This window comes from Mercenaria mercenaria, chromosome 10 (assembly GCF_021730395.1).
Source record: "Mercenaria mercenaria strain notata chromosome 10, MADL_Memer_1, whole genome shotgun sequence".
In the NCBI taxonomy this organism is placed as follows: Eukaryota; Metazoa; Mollusca; class Bivalvia; order Venerida; family Veneridae; genus Mercenaria; species Mercenaria mercenaria.
The window spans coordinates 31,733,173-31,743,880 of record NC_069370.1 but is presented as its reverse complement, the minus strand read 5'-3'; the positions used below and the strand labels follow the sequence as shown (position 1 = coordinate 31,743,880).

The 10,708-nt window shown below is 34.8% G+C and overlaps 1 protein-coding gene across 2 annotated transcripts in view; it reads right to left on the bottom strand.

Annotated features, from left to right (window-relative positions):
• Window positions 1-1,057: 1,057 nt before the first annotated feature.
• Window positions 1,058-10,708, bottom strand: part of LOC123559501 (all trans-polyprenyl-diphosphate synthase PDSS1-like) — a 29,945-nt gene continuing 20,294 nt past the window's right edge. For both annotated transcript variants that reach the window (XM_045351380.2, XM_045351379.2), the window contains exons 5-9: window positions 7,681-7,792; window positions 6,678-6,787; window positions 5,909-5,989; window positions 4,907-5,101; window positions 1,058-3,315 (exon numbers count right to left, since the gene is read on the bottom strand). In XM_045351380.2, the coding sequence (XP_045207315.1) occupies window positions 3,175-3,315; window positions 4,907-5,101; window positions 5,909-5,989; window positions 6,678-6,787; window positions 7,681-7,792 (639 nt within the window). In that variant the 3' untranslated portion in view covers window positions 1,058-3,174. The remainder of the gene's footprint in view (window positions 3,316-4,906; window positions 5,102-5,908; window positions 5,990-6,677; window positions 6,788-7,680; window positions 7,793-10,708) is intronic.

Below are 10,708 nucleotides of genomic sequence, written 5' to 3'. Positions count from 1 at the left end.
TTAAAATGATCTCACAGTACATTCTTGTTGCAATGTATTAGTACATTCTTGTTGCAATGTATTTCTGTCAAGCCAAAATGGAGTGTAGCATTTTAAAGTCCAAGTTTCAAACTATAAACATTGATGAATATGAGCACAGGATACAACAAACACTCTTAATGCAAGGGTGCTGAATAAGTCTAAAATTGAAACAAGAGGATCATGATGACCCTGAATTGCTCACCTGAGTAATATGAGCCACTTGTTTAAAATGTCAAACTGATGCTTAAATATTACAAAGTAGGTCATATTCATGGTCACTGAAAGTCAGTTTTAAGAGTGGAGTGCAAAACTGTACATTTCATCCAAATTTCTAGGCTGAATCTTAATAAAACAAGTAAGTAGGTCAAGGTCACTGTCAGGTGACCTCTAATCACTAAGGGTCATCAGGTAATTATATATTAAAACAGTCTATGAAATATGGTTTGATAATTTTTTAAGTATTTATTCCTATATAACTCATAAAGCAAGTGACCCCCAGGGCGGGCCTTGTTTCATCCCAGGGGAAAAATCTGAACAACATTGTTAGACATCCACTAGGCAATGCTACATAACAAATATCAAATGCCTAGGCCTTGAACCTTCAGACAGGAAGATTTTCCCCCCATGTAAGTCTATGTTAAATTTGGGACCCCCAGGGCAGGGCCTTTTTTCACTCTTGGGGCATAATTTTGGTAAAGGACCTCAAGGCAATGCAACATACCAAATATCAAAAGCCTAGGCCTTGCAATTTCAGGCAAGAAGACTTTTAACGCTTTTTCCTATATGTCTATGTAAAACTTGAGACCCATAAGGGCAGGGCCTCTTTTCACCACAGGGTTATAATTTGAACAATTTTGGTAGAGGACCTCAAAGCAATGCTACATACCAAATATCAAAGGCCTAGGTTTTGTGGTTTTAGACAAGAAGATTTTTAAAGTTTTTTCCTATTTAAGTCTATGTAAAACTTGGGACCCCCGGGATGGGGCCTCTTTTCGGCTCAGGTGAGCTAACAAAATAAGAAAAATAAATACTTTATTGTAAAAAATATTTATTTTTAGCAATCCATTAAAGAGGTATTAACAAAGGGCAGTGAAAATGAAAGAGTACATGATCTGTGATAACTGTAAAGTAGTTATGTTGAATGTTAGTCTAAATGTTGTTTTTATATCCGTTGTTAAGTGTATTACCAACAATAAGAAGCTGTAACAAGTTTTACAGCTTATTCAAGAAAATTCCTAAAAAAATTTCCCTGAGTAAGTTTTCTTCTATAGGTTTTTCTTACCGCCAATGAAAATTGTTCCAATAAAAAACACCAACTTTGTGGTAACTTTTCACTGGCACTTGACTGACACTCGAATTGGAATAGTTTATTTAACAATCACAGTTTCTTGAATACAGAAATTAATGTAAAATCTAAGAAAGCAAACATAAAAATCACTTACACTCATTTTCGCTCAAACATAACAATCAAAACCTATGAGTTACCAGAATTTTCTATTCAACCATCAATGTGTAATGCCATTTAGAAAAGCTGCAAATAACTACAATTGTACAGTAGGAAAGTAAACAACTCCTGTAATCAGTGTAATACGGTTTGATTTACTAATACTCATTGACAGACTAGTCTGAAAACACTTAAACAACTAAATATGTGAAATGCCCTTTAGAAACCTGCAAAGTAAGCTTTGTGCCAGAATAGACCAAGTCCTTTGATGTGGCTTGCCGATACATAAGAAACTTTGATTATAAGAATACGATTTTGCCTGCTAATTCTTGTGAAACTTAACTCAAAAATCTTGCTACCCATTACTTTCTACTGACAGTTACCTATTAAATCCTGAAATCAATAATACAATTTCAAATTTCTTGATATAAAACATTGTAATTTTGCATTTGATATCTTTGAGATTTCTTTGTAAATTCCAAATCTTTAAAGCAAGCTTTTTAAAAAATTTGACCAAAGTACTAGGATTTCAAGCATAACTTACTCATCACTACCATAATAGGTTCACTGCAGTACCAGTAAACTCTTATTTCTCTTACTGTAAAATGATTTAATTTTTGTGGGCATGAAATCTTAGAGTTTTCTTTTTCCAAAACGGCTATTTTATGGGGATATGAATTTGATGAATTTAAATACTCATGCTAAAATAGCAATTTTTATTTTTTCTTTGGGATTTAATATCGTGAATTTAGTCAACCACAAAATCCCAAGTTAATCAGTCTTCCTCGAAAATTAATGACCTTGCAGTACTTAATATTCTAACAATCCACATCAAAAGGTAGTGAGTTCTAATCAGAAAACTAACTTTCATCAGATAAAACTTCTGAACACCTTACAAAAACAACATAAAAGTGAAAGGTTAGCCAATAGATGTACTTCCTTTCAACTTGAATACTGTGAAATCCAAGGAATTAAATCCTAACAAACAAGTAATATTCCAACTCATTTTATGTTCAAATTTAATATCATCAAATTCCTATCCCCACGAAATAGCCATTTGGGCCAAAACCATGAGATCTCATACCCACAGAATTTAACAATTTCACAATACTTGCCAAAAACTGGCTCCCAACAAGCACATTACAAAGTTGCACTTGTCTGCCATACAGAGATATTATGCTTGTATAATTACAGGTAAATACTATCTTTATGATACAGGTATTAAAAAAAAATTCAATATGAAATGTAAAATTGTGAAGCAAACCTGACTATAATATACCACATGGATTTTATATAATTTAACTGCGACTCATCACATTAAAAAGGACTACCTGGAAAACAATGTTATATTGACAGAAAAGTCATTTAAAAGTTGGTTTAAATCATATTTAAGGTAAAAATACTCAGTTTTAAAAACTGACCATATAAACACACAAAAATCCAATACAGTAAACCCTGTCTATATAGACCATGTTAGCGAGAGCCAAAAAGTGATTTTTAAACACAAGTGGTCTTTCATTCACTAGTTAAAATATTTTCTATTATTTCATTATTATCATAAATATCTTTAATAACTGGTTTTCATTTCCAAGTGGTCTCTGTACAAAGGTGGTCATTAGCAAAGATTTGACAGCAAACAAATAACTAAGATGGTCCCTTTTCATGTGACAACTCACAAGTATAAAATTTGTTCCTAATGTAAACTATGGTTATTTGTTCCGTGACAGAACCAATTTTGCTATAACTTCTAGCGCTTTAAGACAGTCTGATTTTTGTAAAGTTTTGATTTGTTTCACAGCCTCTTCACTGTGTTGTTCTGCCAGCTTCCTCGTTTCTGATACACCATTACTCTGTAACGAGAACATAATATGCGGTGATAATATTGGACATCTACAAGGAAATGTCAGCCAGAAACAGAAAAACTTTGGTTTAACCCTTAGCCTGCTGGTGGGAAGTGATTCTGCCTTTGCGACCAGTGCAGACCAAGATCAGTCTGCACATCCATGCAGTCTGATCATGGTCTGCGCTGTTCGCCATTCAGTCAATATCGTTTTGGTAAGCATCCCTTTTAACAGTTAATGGTACTGTCCAAATTGAAAGATGGACAAGTTCATTATAGAAATTTAGCAGGGTAAGGGTTAAAGGGTTAGGCAATCTTTTTACAATGTTCATTTTGTCTGCTAGATATCTTTAAATCATTTAAGTGAAAGAGTTTTCAAAATCAGTGTTAAAATGATAAAATTATGAGATCAAAATGACACCCACTTTGTTTCCATGACAACATAAAACCAAATGGCAGATTTATTTTTTTCCATTAATTTGAACAGTATTTCCTTAATTCTGAAAACTAATTACCAACTAGAAAAAGAGATACCCAGTTAAAATAATGTTCTGTAAAAGGTCAGCTAAATATAATAACACATGGAGTTGAAGTCTTCAATATTATACACTTACGAAATGGCTTGACAATCATCTTAACTATTGCCCGAGATCCAACAGACTATGGGCAAATAGTTTTTGACTTTTGACTGGCAAGCTATTCAATAATTAGTTCATTACATGATATCAGAAATAAGTTTTCATATTTTTTCTTCAAAGTTTCGACTTAAGCCTAGCAAAATTTAGTGTTGAACAACTGACAGGTCAATAGCATAAACTACGGAGCAGCATTTTACACGAGTCATGAAATACAAGAAAATAATGTATAGTTAAACTAGGTTATCCTACTTTCCTGTACATGCATATTTGTGATGTCTGAACTGACATGTTAAAATGCTGCCAAAGACTGACAAGTGATTTGATTCTCATGGCATATAACTGATTTTTTATTTTTTTTTGGTTGGGTTTAATGTCGCACCGACACAATTATAGGTCATATGGCGACTTTCCAGCTTAGATGGTGGAGGAAGACCCAGGTGCCCCTCCGTGCATTATTTCATCATGAGCGGGCACCTGGGTAGAACCACCGACCTTCTGTAAGCCAGCTGGATGGCTTCCTCACATGAAGAATTCAACACCACGAGTGAGGCTCGAACCCACATCGATGAGGGGCATATAACTGAAATAATGCTATAACGATTGATCTGCAATTTAAAAGTTCGGTCAAAATCATAAGACTCCAAGATGTGGCAAATAAAAAATAAATTTTATTCAAACTTGTCCTTCTTGCATTTGCCCAGCACAGCAGACCTCAAATCTGTTGAAGGGCCGTCATAACATATTTCTATGGAAACACATTTCATTATCATTACAATACAGGATTTCAAAGTTTTCCCCAAACAGGCCAATGGTTTTGATATGGTACCATTACTACAAACCATTTCTTCTATGCACATTCTTCACTTCCAGATATATCCAAAAAAAATTGTTTAGATGATGAATGTAGTCATGTTTTTATTACAATCAAAATCAAATATAAAGTAATGTGATTAAAAAGGTTACCTTAGCAACAAGTTCCCTTGTTAATTCTATATCTCCCTCTTGACTAAACCTCCTCATAATCAGAGCATTGAGCTGAGGGTATTTTCTGGCAGCGTACAGCACTGGGGCTGTGGCTAGACCTAATTTGAGATCCGCAGCAGTAGGTTTACCCATCACCTGGTCACATGACGTAAAATCTAACAGGTCGTCTATCAACTGCAAAAACAGAAAACGACATGAACATACAACTTTTTCCTTATTAATTTTCTCCAGCATCTTCTTAAAGTTAACAATTTCAACTAAACAGTAAAGTACAACAAACACACTGCTTCAAAATCGGCCACATCTTGATAAATCTAACTTTTAATCTATCAACTGGTAAAAAAAACACTAATTAAACTAGTGCATACTGTCTCTTATTCAGTTTCATCTCCTTTATCAGAAAATAACAAAATTTTCATTATCACTTGTCTTTTAATCACATAAACTCTGTTTCTTCATTTACTGAGAAATCAGTTAATTTTGTTAGCATAAAATTGTGTGCTTTCAACCAAAATAGCAATTTTGTCGGAACATAAATGATGAAATGAATGTGAATTTCAGTTGTTTGTTGGGATTTACTTTGTGACTTTACAGAACATGTATTTAATCTTTCAACAAGGAGCTTTTCTCACTTTTTGTGTTGTATTTTTCATGCTTAGTAATTGCACTGTGATTTTCTATCAAGGTTCCAGTTATTCAACAGTGAATTAACCCATCACTGGATTCCTACATTTTTAACCTTCAATATGATTATTCAAATAGTAAATAAAACATTTCACCAGTCGAGTGTTCGTGGATTCAGTACCAGTTTTTACTAGTTCCCAGAATGTAACCCAGACGTTAATCAACACGTACAAATAATACTGTAACGCTCCAAGCTGCAGTAATCCATGCATGTACATGTATAACCTAACCTTACTGTAAACTTGGGCGGGATTAGTAACATCAAAGAGCAGACACTACCTCACAGAAAATACTTACTTGAAAACTTATGCCTATATTTTTGCCATAATTAAATGCTGCTTCCGCCAATTCTTCATCACATTTACCTAGAACAGCCACCTGAAACATACAGCAAATCTAAATATTTAACTTCCAGTTACTGTAATGGACTGACAATGCTAGCAAATGTTTATATTCTCATTCTTTTATCCTGAAAGCATTTGAGCCGCGCCATGGGAAAACCAACATAGTGGGTTTGCGACCAGCATGGATCCAGACCAGCCTGCGCATCCGCGCAGTCTGGTCAGGCTCCATGCTGTTCGCTAACAGTTTCTCCAATTCCAATAGGCTTTAAAAGCGAACAGCATGGAGCCTGACCAGACTGCGTGGATGCGCAGGCTGGTCTGGATCCATGCTGGTCGCAAAGCCACTATGTTGGTTTTCCCATGGCGCGGCTCATTTCAATTCAAAGGATCAACAGATATTGGACAGTGAGGAAATACTGCCAACTAGTTCTAAAACTTCATATATACAGTAAAGTGTTTTTTATAAATAACTTTATAAACAGATAAAAGTAATAATAGAATATGATTTAATAGGTGAAAGACCTTTATTCATAAATTACTCCATGATTTGTTTTTTCAATTCCTTAGTCTTCATTTTAAAATTTACAACTGCTGTCCTCCTTGATCCTTATGGAAATATTAACTATACCTGAAGCATGGTATTTCACATTGAGAACTTTGCTGATTTTGGCTTAAAACCAGCTTCACCTTGTCTAGTATGATGAAAATGTGATAAAACTTACTGCTTTACAACTGTTAGCAAGCAAACTTGCAGTTTTCTTGAAAGACTTGTTGATGTAATGATTGAATCTCTCCTCGTCATTTTCTTTGGAACCAAGCTGCATAAACTCTCCTGAAAATACCATTTACAATGAAAATCTTGTAAGTTTTTACACTGTAAAATCATTAATATTTTTGGGGGACCGATTTTCAAGGATTTCATGGTTGAGTGAATCCACTAAATTAAATCCCAATGAACAAGTAAACTCTCCATTCATTTTATGTTCCAAATGTGAAATTCACGAATTTGTACCCGCATGAAATAGCCATTTTGGCCAAAACCACGAAATTTTGTGCCAAGGAAGTTAAATGATTTCACAGTAAATCAATAATGTGCTTTAAAATCTTGGTCTCTAAAATGTTGGTCACAAAAGCACTTTATAGTTAAATATAGTACACAGTCTAAAGTTTAATTTTGGTTTTGTCCTTCTGTACATGCTAAAGGAAGGGATGATAAATGACTCTGAATTTCATGTTTTCATAAAAAATATCAAATAGAACTTAAGGATTGTCCCAGGATTTCCACAAGCCTCAAAAATGGACAATAATTTAACACACACTCATTCACACCATACAAGTACATGTACACCTCTATTCTTTTGATTGATTTTAAAACACAAAACACAATTTACATCAAGAATGTTAACATGGTTTTTTCTAGGAATTGATACAGAAACCTAGTTTTTGATCCAAAATCTCATCAGAAATTAATCTGCCCAAGTTTTAGTATTGGGCCATAATCATGACCTCAAGTGTTTACAGTTATACTGCTGCCACTCCCACAAAAGACTAAGATGATAGAAAATGGACACAGGGTCATTATAATAGCTTACCTTGTGCACTTTGTTACTGTGATCTGTAGATCTGCGCTCTCCCTACTGAGCTAAGCAGGCCAATATACATTCACTCGAGATCATAATATAGTAGACTCAACAAAAGAAATAAGGGCAAGTGTAAGAAGTTTACCTCTAACAAGATCTTCTGTTATCTGTGACACAACAGAGACAACTTCTTCATCTCTTATCCTAGCTAGAGCTATAGAAGCCATTGCCATCACATAGTCACCAGCAATTATAGACTGAAACAAAAGCATTATTACAAAATTCATTACATTAAAAAAAACAAGAGCTGTCACAGCAGACAGTATGCTCAACTATTTAGATGCTGGATAGTGAAACTGGGCACATCTGAGGAAACTGGAGCTGTCACTGGAGTGTTTAATGACTCCAATGTGGATGAAGATATTAGAAAATAACTCAAGTCTGTGTCAAAAGCATTAAGTAATAAAAGAGATCAAGATAAAGTGTATCAAAACATTAAATAAGTATAATTCTAAGCAAAAAGGGGGCATAATTCATGAAATATTGGTGCAGGAGTGATGCACCTTGTGTCAAATGATGTGGGTGATGATGTGGAACAACTACTTTAAGTCTGAATCAAATCCATTTAGTAATAACTGAGATAGAGTGAAAGTTCAAAAAACTTTAACCTAAGTAAAAAGGGGAGATAATTCATGAAATACTGGTGCTAGAGTTATGGTCCTTGTGTCATATAATGTGTGTGATGATGTTGAACAACTATTTTAAATTTGAATCAAATCCTCTCTGTAATAACAGAGATATAGTGAAAATGCATCAAAATCAAGCTTATATTCTATGTAAAACGAACAGATGTCCTTAAGAGAGCACAATCAAGTAAGATATCTTGAACATGGCTGGCGGCGGAGTAGGTGTGGTTACAACTTCACAGGTTGAAGATTTGAACATTTTTTAAAACAAGAGCTGTCAGTGGACAGCGCGCTCGACTATTCTCAGTGCTTGATAGTATAATATAAGCAATGAGTAAAACTTTAACATTACTATAAGCATATTCTAAGTCGTAAAGGGGCCATAATTCAGTGAAAATGCTTGATAGAGTTGCCTCCTCCTTTTTACAGACTGGGGTCATGATGGTAAACAAGTATGCAAAATATGAAAGCAATATCTCAATGGACTTTGAAAATATTTGGGGTGGTACGCAAACTTTAACATTTATTCTAAGTCGAAAAGGGGCTATAATTCAGTCAAAATGCTTGATAGAGTTGCCTCCTCCTTTTTACAGACTTGGGTCATGATGGTAAATAAGTATGCAAAATATGAAAGCAATATCTCAATGGACTTTGAAAATATTTGGGGTGGTACGCAAACTTTAACATTTATTCTAAGTCGAAAAGGGGCCATAATTCAGTCAAAATGCTTGATTGAGTTGCCTCCTCCTTTTTACAGACTGGGGTCATTATGGTAAACAAGTATGCAAAATATGAAAGCAATATCTCAATGGACTTTGAAAATATTTGGGGTGGTACACAAACTTTAACATTTATTCTAAGTCGAAAAGGGGCCATAATTCAGTCAAAATGCTTGATAGAGTTGCCTCCTCCTTTTTACAGACTGGGGTCATGATGGTAAACAAGTATGCAAAATATGAAAGCAATACCTCAATGGACTTTGAAAATATTTGGGGTGGTACGCAAACTTTAACATTTATTCTAAGTTGAAAAGGGGCCATAATTCAGTCAAAATGCTTGATAGAGTTGCCTCCTCTTTTTTACAGACTGGGGTCATTATGGTAAACAAGTATGCAAAATATGAAAGCAATATCTCAATGGACTTTGAAAATATTTGGGGTGGTACGCAAACTTTAACATTTATTCTAAGTCGAAAAGGGGCCATAATTCAGTCAAAATGCTTGATAGAGTTGCCTCCTCCTTTTTACAGACTGGGGTCATGATGGTAAACAAGTATGCAAAATATGAAAGCAATACCTCAATGGACTTTGAAAATATTTGGGGTGGTACGCAAACTTTAACATTTATTCTAAGTTGAAAAGGGGCCATAATTCAGTCAAAATGCTTGATAGAGTTGCCTCCTCTTTTTTACAGACTGGGGTCATGATGGTTAACAAGCATGCAAAATATGAAGGCAATATCTCAATGGACTTTGAAAATATTTGGGGTGGTACGCAAACTTTAACATTTGTGTGACGCTCACGCTCATGCCGACGCCGGGGCGAGTAGGATAACTCCCCTATTCTTTGAATAGTCGAGCTAAAAAGGAATGGAAAAATCATATAATTTTATATAAATATTTTTGTGTGTGTGTGTGTGGGGGGGGGGATGCATGATCGGGGTGGTGGGCATCACTGGGTGGAGGAGCGAGATGGGGGAATGGTACAACTTTGCATGTTGATAAATATTAATGGAAGGTTTGAAAAAATCTAAAATAAGGAATGAAAAAAAAAAAAAAAAATTTTGGGTATGAGTTTGTGGGGGGGGGGGTTGCATAACCTCATAGTGGTAAACATGTATATGAAGTTTTATTTAAATATTCCCAACCACTTCCTAGATACAGCTCCAGACGGACAACGCCAAAACTATATCCCTCAGACTTCGTCGGGGGATAATAACCGAGATAGAGTGAAACTGTACCAAAGCTTTAACCTGAAATTCTAAGTATAAAGGGGGATAATTCATGAAATATTGGTGCATGAGTTATGGCCCTTGTATCATATGATGTGAGTGATGCTGTGGAACAATTGTTTTAAGTTTGAATCAAATCCTCTCTGTAATAACAGAGATATAGTGAAAATGCATCAAAATTAACATTAAATTCTAAGTAAAAGGAGCATAATTCATGAGAAAATGCTGCTAGAGTTATGGACCCTGTGGCATATGATGTGGGTGATGATGTGGAACAATAATTTATGTTTGAATCAAATCCATATAGTGATAATTGAGATCGAGTGAAAGTGCATCAAAACTTTAACCTGAAATTCTAAGTAAAGTGTTTGTGTGTATGTGTGTGTGTGTGTGTGGGGGGGGGGGGGGTAATTCATGAAATATTGGTGTGAGAGTTATGGCCCTTGTGCCATATGATGTGGGTGATGATGATGAATAACTATTTCAAGTTTAAAACAAATCCATCAAGTAATTACAGAGATAAAGAGAAAGTGCATC